We start from the raw sequence: 17,455 nt of genomic DNA, 5'->3' as shown, positions 1-17,455 counted from the left end.
GTTTTACTTTCGTCATGGAAAGGCAGTGTGGTCTTCGAAGTTATCTACGTCGAGTATATGGGGATAATATGACCAAGGAGGTGTCTAAATATATTAACACCCATAAGAGACATGCAAATGTTATAAATCAACTAGATTTTCTTCATCAATGTAAGAAGAAATGGATTTTGCCACCTTCAATAAAATTCAATCTACATCTAGGCACTTTTAAAGGAAATTTTTATTCATGTCTTTTAGTTTTACTGCTGATGATGAACACTGTATATGTGTTCGAAATATCCAGTTAAATAATTTTATATTTCACTGTCAATAAAAAGGTATCATCTCTATTTTGAACTGTTTTACTTTCGTCATGGAAAGGCAGTGTGGTCTTCGAAGTTATCTACGTCGAGTATATGGGGATAATATGACCAAGGAGGTGTCTAAATATATTAACACCCATAAGAGACATGCAAATGTTATAAATCAACAAGATTTTCTTCATCAATGTAAGAAGAAAAGGATTTTGCCACCTTCAATAAAATTCAATCTACATGTAGGCACTTTTAAAGGAAATTTTTATTCATGTCTTTTAGTTTTACTGCTGATGATGAACACTGTATATGTGTTCGAAATATCCAGTTAAATAATTTTATATTTCACTGTCAATAAAAAGGTATCATCCCTATTTTGAACTGTTTTACTTTCATATGCAATGCTAATAACTTGTGCCAATTTTCATTCTTTTATATCAAATACTTAGCATTCAAATGTATCCATCACCGGAAGCTGAAATACCTTTCGCAATGGGCTCTGCTAGTATTCATAGTATTGTTTCATCAACAAAATAAACTTGGTAAGCAATATTTCCAGAAAACGTTCTTATCTTGAAGGTGCGGTGACAAGAGTATACGTGGGTAAAAGGGGTTACTCACTCCAATAGTACACCCGGATAGGGCTCTCGCAGTATTCGTTGAGCGGATATGAGGGGTTAGCAACTTCAATAGTAATCCAGGATAGGGCTCAGAGTATTCAATGAGGCCCTACTACTACTGTTCTGTAATGGTTTTCCCTTTTCGAACAAAAAAGATAACTTCATGACTATAAAAAGAAGGTCGCCATGACTTTCCGGCCAAAAAAAAACAGACTTCTTTTTTTGAAGCCAGAGTTTCCTTTGCAATCTACTGTTTTGACTGTATTTTTGTTTTAGACGTATGATGGTTTTTATCCAACTTTCATCGACAGTAATCTTGATTTAATATGCGACAAACTCGTTCGTTGGGCATATTCATTACCTCTGCTATCTCTCTCAATTTAATTCGGCAGTTTTTTAACACTATTTTTTGAACTTGAGCATATTTTTCTTCAGTACTTCGTCTAACAATTGCTGGAGGTCCCAAACGTTCATCATCACCCAAGTTCTTACGACTATGTCTAAATTCAGATGTCCAGAATTTCACTGTGGCAAATAACGATGAAGAGTCCCCGTACACAGAGTCTAACTCATCAATGATTTGCGTAGGCGTATTTCCTTTCAAAACAAATATTTTATGACTGCTCGATAATCGACTTTTACCATTTTCACACATAGACTAACATGAACTCACTCAAACGACTGTCAAATAAAAACTGCGCGTCCAAAATAGCTGAAACCTTGATGTGTTGTTGTTTTAAGATGCACAGCTACATCCCCTGACTTTTATTGACGAGTTCTGCTATCTTCACGTCGACGTTGGAAACTTTTTAGACCACCCTCGTAGATATTAAACAATGCCCAAATATACATCTATAAGGAAAAGAAATCAACTCACCGACAGTACCCACGAAACAGTGACCCTTCCATCGCCAGACAATAAAAAACCATGAAAAGATTTTCTACGTAATCGAGGATACAACGCTAACAAAACACCAACCCTAAACTGTAAGAAGTCCTAAAACAACAAAAATTTATTTAATATTTACTCTTTATAAAAAAAATTAAAAATTCATCTATTTCTTAAAGGATTCAAGTGTTCGTGACTGCGGGATCTTAGCAGGAACCAAATTCCAAGCACACCCCGCGGTTACGGCCAAACAGAAGTCTGAATGAACTGAGGGAATAGCCGGAATCATCACATCCTCCCATTTACGAACTTTGTACGGATTTACTTCCCTCATTAGTCTAAGTAGTCACAGAAAAACAAGATGGGAGATCTCCGCGGAAGTATTGATATACCAACGAAGAGAGAGGTATAAAAAAAATATCCTTCATCTTTAGGAGATCAACAGGAGTGTGTGAAGTCGACTCGAGGACTTCCGCCGCATTCTCATGAAGATAGTGAACAGAAGCAAGTACAGAAAAAACTGTAGACATCCACGCAGACGAACAGTAGCATATATAACGGCAAATGAGAGAAAAATACAAAAAACGGAGGATAGGAAAAGGAAATAATCGCTTTAATTTTCAGATGATTCCAAGTCCACAGGAAATTTTCACTCTTATTACCTGAACATACCTCTTATACGATAGATTTTCATCCTAAAGAACTACCAGGAATCGCACATATCGATCCGATGGGCGAATTATGAAGCCTCTTGGTGTACAAAGCTCGGTAGTTGTAGGACAACTCACACCTGTACGAGAAAAAAAGAAGAAGGTACAGCCTTTTTACATTTAAAGCTCATTGATTTTCCGTCAAACCAATTGAGTATCTTCTCCGTCATTGCTTTGAAGCTTTATAGTAAGTGATGATTCATCCGGAGCCGCAGCACCTAGAAATGCTACTAATTCTTCTCGATCATCAGATGTGACCACCAACGAAGTCTGAGAGTAAAATTTATGACACAATCCACAGCACACATTGGTAATTGGGGTGTTAAAAAGTCGGTAGAAGTCGTTTACATAGATAAGGAAGAGGGTTGGCCCAACAATAGAACCTTGGGGTACTCCGTATCCAATTGGAACTTGTTCGTCTGTATCTGCCGAGGCAATAGATCTGTCAGTTTGGAATGAAGAGAACCAGGACAATGTTTCCCCACACACACCATGAGAAATTTCACCAGTGATTATCTTGTTTTTAAGGCTGTCAAAAGTTTCTTTGTATAAAAAAATGGCTCTAGGAAGGAGATTAGAATCTAAAGATTATCATATAAACTGAAGAAGTACATTACAAGCATGTTCTGTAGAATGCTTTGCACAAAACCCAAACTGTTGCTGATGTAAAAAAAAAATTACTTCAAGAAATCTCACTAGATGTTTGAGCATTGGCCTTCCAAATATCTTAGAGAACACTAACAAAAGAGAGATCGGCCTGTAGTTCCCAGGGTCCTCACGTTTACCTCATTTGAAGAGAGCTATTATACGTGCCAGTTTAAGACGTTGGAGAAAAACTCTTAGTTGAAATGATATTAATCAAATGGCAAAGTGGAGTGATAATCAATGGAAGGATATGTTTGATTACTTTAGCAGAAATTTGGTCGAAACCTGCCGAAGAATTCTTTAAAGATAAAACAATAGTTGTAATTTCCTGCACCGTAATCACCTCAAGAACCATTGCTTTCAAGCATGAAGGGCCTGGGAACTGCTTCCGAGACTGTGACATTGAACAATAAGAAACGCTATTGGCAGTTTTTTCCCTATATCCACAAACAAATTATTCATACAATGTCGTACTTGGCCTTTTCCTGTGATCAGTTGATCGGTTACCATGAGAAACTTAGGGAGACCTTCTGGTTTCATGGATGGCCAAGTAACTTCCTTAATCACGTCCCACGTCTTCTTTATATTTTTACCGTAATCAGCAAATCTCTTGGTAAAATATACTGTTTTAGCATTGCAGATAATTGATATCAGCATATTATGGTACAACCTTAATGCTTCTAACTTGAAGATTCCAGATGTTATTCAGGGAGTCATACGCGTTGATCTTTTTGATGGAGGATTCCTTAAAGGAGCTTTTTGACAATAAGGCGCAAGTTTCTCCTTAACAGTATCACAAAACAGGCCAAATATAATTGCCCAAATTAATATTATCTGGCAAGGAACAGTCCCACGAAAACGTACTCAAATCTTCTTTCACCCTATCAGCTCCAGTGGTGAATAACAAAATCTCAGTTTCTCCTGAGGGACTACTCTTTGTGGACTTCGGAGGATTTGAAACAAGGCTGCAACTGGCAAATGGTCGGAAGTATCGGAAAGCAGGAATTCGTTCTTAATGGAGTGTAATGATGAAAAAATATTGTCAATTAAGGTTGCTAAATTAAGGTTGCTAACTGGTTTGAAATCCTTGTCGGTATGTTTATACAAGGAGCAAAGACAAGAGATCAGAAGCCTGCCTAGATGACGCTTCTGCAAAGTCACCCATCAGCCTTCATTTTAACGTTTTAAGATGAACAGAGGAGTTGATATGTCATATAATGCAGAGCTTTAATTAGATGAAAATAGGCAGTAAATGGCCACCATTTCCTCACGAAAATCCAAAACTGAAATTAATAATTTTTGCACTTCTCATACTTTTACTTTCTACTATACAAATCCCCTAAAAAAACAGCAATGTTGTAAAAACCACCCCGCTTCGCAAAAAAGGCAAACCCAAAAAACCAAAACAGACAGCCAAAAAAAGTAATGATATCAATTTCTTTGCCTCAGTACCATAGCAAGACTCGAAAACAAATTTTTGACACTAAGAAGAAGTAAATATTTTGCTTGTCACCCCCGTTTTGAAAGCACAACACGGATATATAATTTCGACAGCCTAAAGAAGTTAGGATTTTGAATCCTCCCCCTTGTTGTTACGAAATGAAGATTTTCGCCTCCCAGTTGGCTTTTGTGGACAGATTCCCTTGATAAACCTAAATTTAATTAAAAACTTTTTGGCGGTATGCGACATTACTAAAATCTAACAGAGACCGCAAAAAGTGACTAAAACCCTGTTTCAAACTTGTTTGCAAAAATAAACAGTCTTAATAAATAAAACTTATTAAAAACTCAACTATTCAAAACTAATTACAAAAAAAAACTTTCGTCCCAACCCAAACCAGAGCAAGCGGTCCCAACCACAAATCCACCACCAAGTTAGGGGGGGGTCCCTTGCCCCCCTGGATCCGCCACTACTTAGTGGACCACAAATTAAGAAAATGAAAGAATTCTTAATAAGTTTGTTTATCATGAACCGTAGAAAATTTAATACAATACCAAAATACAAAGAACAGGACATTTTTCTAACCACTTGGCCTGCTTTTTTAATTAGCAAATACTGTTGAAACAAAAATTTACAAGCACACCTTCTTGAAACGCAATAGGCACACCTAATGTATATTTCATACGAACACAATAAAGTGAAAAACAACGAAAAACATACAGTTAATATCTACTTTTCTTCGATTTACGTGGCGGTGTCCTAGAGCGAGAGCGTGAATATCTAGAACGACGATAGGCCGGTGAACGACTTCTGGACCTTGAGCGACGGCTGCGCTTACTTTGCTTACGATTCCGACGGGGAGATTCTGACCTGAAAAGGTAAGCATTAGACAGTTTTTACACATCAACACAGATGTTACACATCATAAGTTTTTAGGTTAAAAATTCAGCTCTATTCCGCAGTCTTTCCCCAATTTGTCTTTCTTTATTGCCACTTACTGCAGCCCAAGGGAAATCGCAAACACATCGGTTTCCTCATTGTCATTTTACTGTACTTAGAGCCTAACAATAGATAATTTCTGAATCTTATTGAGTGGCGAAAACTTTTGAACTAATTGCATATACTAAAGAAGCCTTTGTGCCCAGAGCTATGAAAATGTCCATAAAAATAAGTGCTGAGAAGTAACCAATATACGTAATAAAATATACATTAAAAAGTAATAATTACAAGGAAAGTAAGAAATAACAGAAGTAAAGAACTCTTTAAAGAAACTAAGACATTTTTGCTTTTTTGGCTTATCCCTGAGCATGAAAAGTGCATTTATGTACAGGTTCAGTCAAAATTCTTCTAAAAAACATACTGATCTTTAAGCTAATAGTTTTTTTTTTGTATTGATCCTGATAATTGCAAAATATATCATGACAATGCAAAGAGTTAGATTCAGGCTTGTACACAAGATTTTTTTTTCAGGGGAGGAGAATAAGGTTAAGCAATGTCACAAAAAAGAAAAGACTTGTCAGGTTTGTTCAGAGAAGGGACAAGACATTCCCTACCCCCGGAAAATACATGGTACAGCGGTTTGATTGAGATATATTTCCCGTTTTTACACATCATTTTTGTAACACTAAACATAGAGAAAAGAGGAGAAAGAAAGGAAAAACACAATGAAATGCAATACAATATACACAACAACAAAAAGAAGAGCTTCCAGCAAATCAAATCAACTCAAATAAAATAGATAGATTATACTTAAGAGTTTTTTACTGTTTTAAAAAGTAGAGTTAAGAGAAAGAGTCAAACTTCAGCGTAAAGAGCGGGGCGTTGATGAGGAAGCAGCCCCTTTCATATACGAAGTAATTTCTGTTCGTTTTAAGTTTTAATGTCGCTCCTTACTTTTCGTTACAAGATTTTTTTATTTTTTTATTTAATTTGAAAAAGGATTTGTTCAACCAGGTTCGATTTTTCCTTACTGACATTTAGTGACTGTTTATTTAAATGCCAGGTTTTAGATTTTTTTTATTATTATTTTATTTTGACTCTAAAAGAGCAAATTTTTAGGACAGACAGTTAATTAGGTTGCCTTTAGGAGATATATTATATTAGGTCAAAGAGTATTTTTAAAAAAATAAATAATAATAAATCATACCTGGACCGGGATCTGGACTTTCCACGTCTATGATATGGAGTTGTATCGTCTTCTGAACTTTCTAATTTAGCACAACTTTTGCGTATAAGTGAATGACGATATGCATCAACTTGATCCGCTATAGTTGTACCTTTCTGTTTAGGAGTATTGCCAGTTTCTAAATCATCTTGATACCTCAAAACCTCCAACTTCAAAAAAAAAGAAATTATCAGCGTTCCATTGACATATATCATGGCATGGGGAATTACTTGGCCATTAGAAGACCTTTTTGATACAGTGAATCTTTTTATTGTTCTAGTGTTGAACTTTTGGATTATTGTCAACACATGAAAAATTTTTGCCCTTTTTAAAAATCTAATTTTTTAAGGATACGAGTGTTTAAAGATACCACAATATTGATAGCTGAAATTTCGCTTTTTAACTTGTAATCCTTTCGTTTTTTAGATGTTAAGAGTTTCGGATAGTGAGTCTTAAACAATTATGTACTGAAATGAAGTTGATTAGAAAAAAAAATCATTTCAGAAATTTGGCAAGCATTAGGATTGAAAATTGATTACCAAAGGACTTATATTGTACATGGTGACAAAACTAGACTCTTAACTGAGAAAATAAAGGTTTTCTGAACAATTTTCGTCCTCTTCCTACATAGCATTACATTATCTCTCTGAGAATCAGAGAACAAAATTCCACATCCCTTCTAGATGTCTATGGAACTTTTCTAGAAAAGTCGAGCTCAAATCGAAAATACGAATTTTTTTAAGTTGTTTTCTGAAATTTTCGATTGATGCCTCTCTTAAGGAAGTCGGATAATACTACGAAAAATAAGCAAGATGACATGAACTTTCTTGTATACGAAGTTGCTTTGTTGACTTGAAAACAATTTTCAAAGTCGTCAGGACGCATCAAATTTTTTGGTATCCTAGAAGTAACTCTCTTTTTGGGCAAGGTAAAATTTACTTTTCCCAGCGTGGATAGACAAATATTTATTTGTTTATTTGGTTTGCATTGAGTATATGCATCTTTAGCAAAGGAAATGAGGTTAGCAGCTGGTTTCGTATTAAATCCGGAGTTAAACAGGGTTGTGTTCTATCCCCCTTTATATGGATCATTTTGATGCATTTTGTCTTAAGGAGCACAGGAAAGGCAATAGGAGACCACGGAATCAAACGGGGAGGAAAGACTCTCCTAGACTTTAGGCTGATAACTTAAGCATCCTAGATGAAAGTGTAAGCAAAATTAATAAACTTGATGTTTTGCGAGTTCAGGGTGCTAGAATTTCCTAGCCTTATTCCTAAGGCTGGGAATAAGTGAAGTCTGGAGATGAAAAGGAGACGTTGGATATCGAAAAGATCGATCAGGTAGACAGCTTCACTTACCTTGGTAGTATTATTAGTAAATACATTGGGAGCACTGAGGATGTTAAAAGTAGAATAGCCAAGACCCAGGCTTAATTTTTTAAGTTAAAAAAAAAAAGTTTGGAAGAATAGGAAGATAAGTCTGCAAATCAAGATTAGAATATTGGAAATTACAGTTATGACAGAGGTCAAATACGGCTCTGAAGCACGGCTCTGAAGCATAGGCACTCGAAAAACAGATGAAGATTTGCTAGATGTTTTCCTGAGAAATTCCCAACGGATTGTTCTGGGTACCCGGCTGACTGATCGTATTTCAAATAGTAGGCTGTACGAAAAGTGTGGTTCAATCCTACTTTCTAGGGCTATAATGAGAGAAAGGTTGATATGGCTAGGACACGTTCTGCGGGTGAAGGGCGAGCGATTGCCGAAGATTGTCCTTTTCTGCCAACAGTCTAGGGATAAATGGAAAGCAGGTCGTCCGCAGTTGGGATGGGTGGATGTCATAAAGAAAGATTTAAAGGAAATGGAAACTTCCTGGGAGGGTAAAAGGGGGAGGCTTTGAATAGATTGGAATGGAGGAGGATCGTGCGTGGCTGTGTCGGCCTCAGGCACCTTGGTGCTGCATTAAGTTGTTAGTAGTAGTCTCCATTGTGTTTCCAATCTTTCCAAATACCAATAGAATCCTCACCTTCTTCTGCCTACTTATCTTGCTACGGGACCAGACGTGGACGCCTCGACATCTAGAAGATTCCGTATCGTTTACTCTCATTTGCCGCGATCTTGTGCCAGCTATTCAGCAAACCAGAGCAAGCAGCTCTTCCAATTTCCGCAAAACTTCCAAAACCCACCAATAAAGCCGAGGTCGTTTTTGACAATTGCTCACCTATTCTTCAATTGACCACCAGATCGCCTGCACCAGTCTGGTAAAGGAACAGCGAGAAACACTTATTTGATGATGTGACCTTTAAGACTTCCCAAGACATGGCTGAGCCAAGACAGTCTTCTCTGTTTGACAATCGTGGCGGTGAGCTCCATGTTACAGCAGCAGAGGCACACATCAACGTTTGAGATTCTGTTGGAGTATCGAATCCTCAGAATTTTCCGTAGACAGCGGTGGTCAAACACTTCCATATCATGACGATAAGCACCTTCAGTGGCCATGTCTTGACTGTATAGAAGAGAACAGATCTAACAGCCACTTTATAGACACACATTTTTGTCTTCATGCTGGTCTTCCGCCAGTTCCACAAATGGCGATGGAGCTGTGAGAAGATGACTAGGGCTTTGTTGATTCTGTTCGGTACGTCAAGGCCACAGCCTCCACGAGAGTCTATTAGTGAGCCATGATATGCAAATCTAATGGCTTATTCCGATTCTTGTCCGTACAGTACAAGCTGATATTCTGACTGTATATTTAGGCCCGTGACTTCAGTTTTGGCCGTGCTGGTCTTAAACCCCAGAAGCTGAGAGAAATGTGCTACTACATTCAGCATTGCTTAGGGAGTTGTTAGATCAGCAGTAAGAGTGTCGATATCATGCGTGTAGTTCAGGTTAGAAAAATTAATGCACAAACCCATAACAACACCATCAAAAACTCGAAAATTCTCTTTCTAGAATCGAGTATACACAGTAGTTTAGCAAAATAGCAGGCAATATGCATCCCTGTTGTACACTGCTTTCCACAAAGAAGGGTTCTGTTGCTTCACCCAGTGCTCTTACAGTCGATTCGCAATGCTCATAATAGGTCTTTAACAGCCCTATGAATTCAAACAGCATACCATATTCTACCATGACTTGCCAAAGGTTTACGCGGGTAACAGAGTTGAAAGCAGCCACAAAATTCAGAAACATGTTAATTATGGAGATTCTTTAGCATTCACATTATTGGAGAATAAGATGAAGAGGGAGAATCTGGCCTGTGACCTCTCTCCCTCTTCAAAATCTGCACAAATTTTCACGTGTCCGCTAATCCCTTGCTCCCTGGAACTTTTAGAGCAAAATCATCGCAAACACTTTGGTAGCCATATCCATGGGTGATATCTATCCATGGTAGTTCCGACTGTCACCTTTGCTCCCCTTTTTAAATTATCTGATCATTGGTAACACCTTCCCATCAGACGGAAAGGTCTTCTCTCCCAAATCAGACTGGAGAAGGGTTCTAGTTGCTCAGTTAGGGGCTCTCTTTGCCAAGCAACTCATATTGTTGTTTGCCATTTGATCCCGTCTAGCATCTCTGAACCAGAAGATGGTGTCATGTTGATTTCATACCTTGGTTTTTCAGCTGTGTGCGGCAGCATCAGCGTTGTATCTTCCCATCTGCATTAGGATTAAACAGCTCTTAGAAGTGATTCTTTCAGGGATCAAGTTTACCTTTTAAGTCAGGAATCAGATTTCCTTGAGTCATTTTAAGGGACCAGTGATAGATTATTCTGATAGACAGATTCGTTTATTTTTTGGGGTTTCCATACAGCCTTGGCTGCTTTTTCCGTCTCTAGAGCACCCTCACCTCAGAATTGTTGGCTGCCTTGACGTAGACTAGTTATAACATTTTACGTAGCGGCTTTTTTTTTTTTACTGCGATTGATGCCAGTCGTCTAGCCTCAGTTAGCTGTACCGTTTTCTCTGAGACATAATTTTTCCTTGGTTTTACAGGTGCATATCCTATTACTTTAGCGGCCAACTTTTCAGTGCTTCCTCTCCACAGGATGGTAGGATGTTCAACAAAATCTGTCAGGATCGCAAACTGGTTTTGCAACTTCAGGCAGAAGTCTTCTTCCACTGTTTGAATTTTCAGTTTCTTCCGTCTAACTTCCTTTTTGGGATTGTTTCTTCCTCATACTCAACTTCAGATTATCTTTGAACATACAAGCGTAGGATTACTTCCAGATTTTGAATCCCGGGCACGCTCCTCTCTACTCTCGAGAATTGATGACTTAGGAGCACCAACGCAGACAGATCAATATACGGTCAGTTTCGGCATCTATGAAGCCATCGTTTGAACGCCAAGTTATCCTTTGAGAGGGCTTGTTGGAGCCTGGTGTTGGTGATGGTAAGGTTACGAGAACTCACGAACTTGAGAAGTCTATCCCCATAGGAGTACCGCTGGCCGTAAGTGAATGGACGAACAATATCACAAACCATGGGGTGGGGTGATTTCGAAAATATGACTTTTTTATCATTTAATTTTGATCAGATGAAGCACAAATATTAAATTCAACCTTTGCTTCAGACCCCAAGGAGAAGAAATTACACATAGGCATTAGACCTAGGGATTCAAATGTCACAAAACTACTTATTGAATTTCATCTGATTGCTTTGTGTATATTGCGTAAATAGGAAAAACCTTATCAAATTTACTGGACCAGTTTCCAATTATTTTTTATATGATTCAGTGTGTCAACAAGGGTGGAACGCATAACTAAAAATCTTTGTAATTTTCTAACAGCCAACAGCAAAATCGAAAAAAGTCTCGATTTTTAACCGACATGAACAGACCTAAGATGGAACAGAGGGCAAAAAATGATTTTATTTTGATGTCCCTGGTACTTCAAGATTCCATTGGCCTTCTTTACACCTGATCAGGTTAGAAGTTAATATTTGTCTGCTATCTTATACCCAATTTTATCCAAATCCATAACTTTATTATTGACTGAATATGATAAAAGTTTTGTACATTTGAATCGAAGAATTCATTTTTTCATTTAGAGATAAGGAAAAAAAGCAAACCTCTATTTCACGGAGTATCATGCGCTTATCTTCAGATGCAGTAGAAGACTTTTCGCTTGTTTGGCTTGTTTCATCTTGTTCTTCTAAGGGAATACCATCTATGTCCTCATCTGCTGAAGGCTGCAATGGCTCTACAGTTTCCCACTTAGAGGCAGAGAACGCTTGAGACTCCACTTCAGTTGGGTCAACTTCCTCCCATTTAGAAGGCTTGAAACCTGTAAGAATGAGCAAAGATCATCAGGAAAATCCTTGTTGATTTTTCATTTCCCCAAGATTGACCCAAAAACATTTGCCTTTTCTGGAAAACTGTGGCTTACAAATTTGCTTTTTGATCGTGGAGACATGCGAAGGGGGGAAGGGGTTTATGGGCCACGGTCCTCTTTGGAAACAAGAAGATAGTAAAAAAGGTAAAAATAAATGGAAAAGTGGGAAATATTGCCACTTAAATCTTTGTAGAAACAAAGGCCCCTCACTCCCGCCGAAAAATACCTGAGATACTCCCATCAAGAGCTGCGCTCCTGTAACTATATACGATTTTTAAGCGGCAAATAGCCCCATTTAGACGGTACTAGAGGTAACTTCAGAAATGGGCGCCTACATGAAGTATTACATACATTAAATGAACTTAAAGTAAGAAGCCCAAGAAAATCTTTGGAGGATTATTATATCAAAAGATTGAAGTCTTCATATTAAAATTAAAATCAAATGCAACTAAGCCTTTTAAGCCAACAAGTGGATGAAAGTTTTAACCTATGGAAAACTTCCTAACTTTTGTTTCCTACAGAAGACCCATATCCTGGTTCTGCGGGGGAGGGGGAACAGATGTCACATTATAATTTTACAAGACACTCAATAAGGTTTGACAAAAGTCTGAATGTACAAAGATTATTGTCAATGAAATGGTTTGACAGTCAAATCTCTAAAAATACACAAAAGTGGGGTTAGTAAGATTGGCACCTATCGTAGGTGTATTAAACGACTTGCTGCTAGAATGCAAATATTGATTGGACTGTACGTTTAGGGTCTAATCCCTCAAAATGAATTCTTCCAGCATTTCATCTCTTTTTTTCCTCATTGATTGGCAATTGACTGAAAAAGCTAAGATAAAAAACGAGGCAAGTAGTGAAAGAGAATCTTTAATAGGTAGTTAAGACTAGTTCTAAGATTTGCTTGATAAGATTTGCTGATTTTGAAAGCTCAGAAACAATCTTCTGTGAAATTACAAACTTGTAACATAGTATCTTTAGCTGTGGCAATTTTCTTCGTCTGTTAGTGCCCAAATTTAGTATGGAACACTTTAAAATAAGAGAGATATGATCCGTTGAGAGAATAATAGTGGATAAATTCCAATAGAAGATTATTTGCTGATTTGATTTCGATCATTAATTATCGGGTGGGAAAATGTCCAAAGCCTTTTTGAGGGTTGTCTTGTAGAAAAGGGTTTGGCTCTGAGAAAACCAATGATAATAAATAATGTTTACGGGTAAAAACTTTTTTCCATTTTTTCGTAATGATCATTATTTTTTTGAGAACATCCTTGTGACTTTACAAGGCTAATTACCATCTTGACAGTTCACTATCTTGACAGTAAATAAAATGCTTTGACTCCAGCACCTCAAAAATATAAAAAGTGGCATTTGTCTGAGCGCCTTTGAATAGCTTATATAATAAAAGAAACAATTTTAAAACCATATTAATACTAATCTGACTGTACAGTCTACTTTAACATATTCTTGAAAGCTTGGGATTAAATGCTAGATCTGTAAATCACGCTACGCTATTTGACACTTACCATGGAAATGCCCAATAGATCGAATTTAAATTTGATTGGAATGGGACCCTTTATATAGATTACATTTTATTTTATATGTTCTTTTTTTAATGAGCAATTCTCTGGATATAAGTATTGATTCGAAAATTTTAATAAGGGGATACGGGTATAATACTAATTCTTCAAAAAAGTATCGTGTTAAGAAATGTTTTTAGTTTAGGAGATGGTAGTGTTGGTATGGAGCTTGCTAAAATCTGGTGCTAATGTTTTTAAGAACGAGATTTTTTTTTATAGTGGTTTATGACCATTTTTATCACAATCAGCCACGGTTTTTTCTTTTTTTTTGTCAGTTATTTTATGGATAATTTTAGTATTAAAGAAGTTGTGCTCTTATTCATTCTTTATTTAGACGGATTTTATTAGATGGATCTTGAAATTATTGGAAATACATATATGAGCTTTGTGCTACTATAGCGAATAAATATTTCATTCTTTTCGGGAAAATAGAGAGCAAATAAAAGTAAACGTTGTAAATTCAGGAATTTTTGTTCTGAAAAGATATCCTTGCGTCCTTAAGTAATTGCTAAAATATGTCGGCCTATGTGCTGACATATTCAGCTATGTTGAGGTACAGCTACTTTAAAACATCGAAAAAAAAAAAAAATCGATCATTTTAATACCAAACCATCAGTGCCGATACGCATGCAAGAACTGAATTTGGGCTGGGGGGATGCGACGGCTTCTGGAAAAGTGTAGCAATAGATAGATCACTGGAGAAATGAATTAGAGGGGAAGGTTTGTCAACTATGCTTTATTGAGGATACCCAATTTAAAGTGAAACAAGTCATCATTTAGAACCAGGTATTGGACCAAAAACTAGTTAGCGTTCATGAGCCACCGATAGAAAGCTATGACTTTTTGGAAGCAATGGAATTTAACTTCTCAAACTGTTCAATAACATCCAATCTCTTGTCAAATATTCACATAAAGTCTACAGGGAAAGGGGAGTTAGTGTTGCCTTCTATTACAAGTTCTAATAATTTAAACTCCAAACCAAACATGCATCAAAGTTATCTGAAGGGAAGCTTTGCAAGGCAAAACTATTGATTAACAGATAATAAGAAAGAATCTTATTTTGTCAATGCTCCTCCCAACTCTTACACCTTGAAGGGATGTGTGTTATTTCATCTGGTGGTAACGGCTCAACGTGGAAATATCGAACAGTTCCCGCAAAGAAATCTTGCGTTTAGTTAAATATTTTCTTTCATAAACTGTTCGACTGATTGCCCATACCTTAAATACTTTCAGTTTTGCCCCCTTAAGGGCATAAAAATTAATGTAACCCCAACAAAATTCACCATTGAATCCTGAAAAAAAATTGAAGCCCATTTAGGTACATCTATTCTAAAATGAAATTGATAGCTTTTTCCACACCTAAGAACAGGTGCAAATAGCAAAAAATTCAGAAGTTTTTTTTCCGTGCGAACAAAGTGTGCATTCATTTAAACTAACAATGAATTTTCTGTTTTAATTAACACGTCTGTTTGTTTTATGGACTTGTTCAAGCTGGTTTGAATAGTTTTCATGTCACTCGCATGACCCTTACCCTGCAGAAGCAACGAATCTGCAAAAGGCCAATGCATATTCTATAGTTCAGGAAATACTTGTTTGCTCCAAAAAGTCTAAAGGAAAGATACTTATTAAAAAAAAAAGAAGAGATAAATTAAAACAACTACTTTTGCAGATTATAAGAGGAAATAAAACAGAAAAAGGAAAAAACTATGCCCGTATTTGGCAATAGCTAATACGCTGGACGTATTTTGAGACACCAAGACAAAGCTATAATATGCTATATATCTCCGTGTGCAGTTATTACTACAAATGTAAGGTTATGAGAAGTCTGCCATTAACGAAACTGTCTTGAAAAATTATTAGGCTGCCGCTACAGCTGTAACCTTGACTAGAGGACTTTCAGGGAGAAAGGGCTGAAACATGACATAAACGATATTTTTAGTATCACTTCATCTGGCCTTTTTACTACAAGCAAAGCTTCTTGGGCCAAGTAACATTTTTATGTTTGAAATTGTTTTTGATTTTCTTTAGTATTAATAAATGTTTGATTGATTGATTGCACTTAATACTAATTTAATGTATATCAAAGCGTATTAACTACACACTTCATCAAGTGACGATTTGGTAGTTACACAAGAAAATGCTGACACTTCCAAATTCTCTACACCCCTCAAAGGGAGAGTGGCGACATGGCGAAGGGTTTAACTTGGAATCAAATGATGCAGGGTAAATGTTAATCATTCTTTTATAATAATAACTTTTTCCAATTTCTAATTTACAGTTTTGTAATTGTGCTTGTACATGAAAGTCTACACAATTACAGTGCTTTATTTTTGCTTACTATAAGTTTGGGTTGAAGTTGTACTGAATGGATGCTTTTCCATAGCAAACTTCCGCCATCTAACTTGAGCAAAAGTTCGTCTTAATATTTACAAGCATATAAACTTTAAAATCAGGATACTTCTGGATTTGACTGAACATCATTAGAACACGAGTACAATTCCTCGGCAAAAGCAATCGTGGTGCCAGTTTCACAAGTAAATCTTAAGGCTGAATATTAAAGTAAATCCAAATTCCTTTTGATAAAATTTCTATCCAAAATTCTTGCAATTTTTTTTTTGTTTCCATTTTGGGCTATGGGCTTTCAAATTAACACTATTTAGCTCTCTTCTTGTTTCCATGGTCATGTTGCAGTCAAATAAAGGGGCATTATTTAATTAAAAATCAAGGGATGTTAATCTAGCCGTTTTGCCTCTCGGCATTCAAATATCAAAACCAGAAATTCTCAGTTCCATGGTCTTTGAGAGTAACATTTACTGTCAATAGTGCTTGTTCTTATCAATTTGTTGGCTTTTGCAACTTGAAACAGTTCAGCAGCTTGACCTGATTTTGTTTTGCTGTGCCGAGAACATTACAATCAAATTGGCAGCGATCAATAGTCTGTTCGGACATCTTGCAAAATTTGGAGTGGGAGGGGAAAACTTTATGGAACTGGGAATCTGGATCGAAAAAACATGGGTTCTAAACTAGTAGCTTATGCACGGATTCAATGGTATTGAATGAATGTAAAAGGAAAAAAGGGATAATTACGTAGGGGCTTCAATATGGGGGCCTCCGGTATCATCTAGTGAGTAGTGTATCCCTAAAGAATGAACCTTCCACTCGTCTGGTCATACTAAATGAACTTTTTAGTCCTTATCAGCGTCTAAACTCTTATTTTTACATTAATAAATTGCGCAAATTGGAAAGCTTTTTGGCCCACGGAAAAGCAACAATTGTATATTAAATCTGGAATTCCCTCCTGCCAACACCCGATGATTCGTTTACCTGGAAGAACAGTTGCCTTCTTGGATTCATTCACTGATTGTTTACTTGGACCTGGAGATTCTTTTTTCACCTCTTGTTTAATGGAGCCTTGAAGCATTCCTGCATGTCTTAGCAAGGCAGCACCATCTAAAGGCATACCACCGTCACTGTCTGCATCCTCTTCACTGACAGGGGCACCATCAATATCTTCCTCTTCTTCTTCTTGGTCTATTGGCTTACCATCCAAATCTTCTGATTCCTAGAAATTGAGAATAATCAAATTTATAAAAAATCAGGACTCGAGAAAAAATACTGCAACTTTTTTTTGCCATAAACTTTAAAATTGTCTAAACACTTTAGCGTAAGTTATGGATTTGAAAGTAGAATAGGTCTCTCACTTAGATCCGAAGTGGCGTGAATAGCTTTTAATTCCTTATAGACAATGAATCCTTCGCTTCATCTATCACCGGACAAAGGCTGT

At 36.7% G+C, this 17,455-nt stretch overlaps 1 protein-coding gene across 1 annotated transcript; it reads right to left on the bottom strand.

The window, feature by feature from the left end:
- Positions 1-5,173: 5,173 nt before the first annotated feature.
- LOC136029837 (U2 snRNP-associated SURP motif-containing protein-like) lies at positions 5,174-17,233 on the bottom strand (the record flags this gene model as incomplete). Its single annotated transcript, XM_065708297.1, is given in 4 exon segments — positions 5,174-5,468; positions 6,745-6,932; positions 11,826-12,040; positions 16,996-17,233. Coding segments are annotated over 4 exon segments (789 nt in total), but the record flags the coding sequence as incomplete, so codon positions are not given.
- Positions 17,234-17,455: the final 222 nt, after the last annotated feature.

This window comes from Artemia franciscana, chromosome 1, assembly GCF_032884065.1.
Source record: "Artemia franciscana chromosome 1, ASM3288406v1, whole genome shotgun sequence".
Taxonomy (NCBI): domain Eukaryota; kingdom Metazoa; phylum Arthropoda; class Branchiopoda; order Anostraca; family Artemiidae; genus Artemia; species Artemia franciscana.
This window is presented reverse-complemented; position numbering and strand designations above follow the sequence as displayed.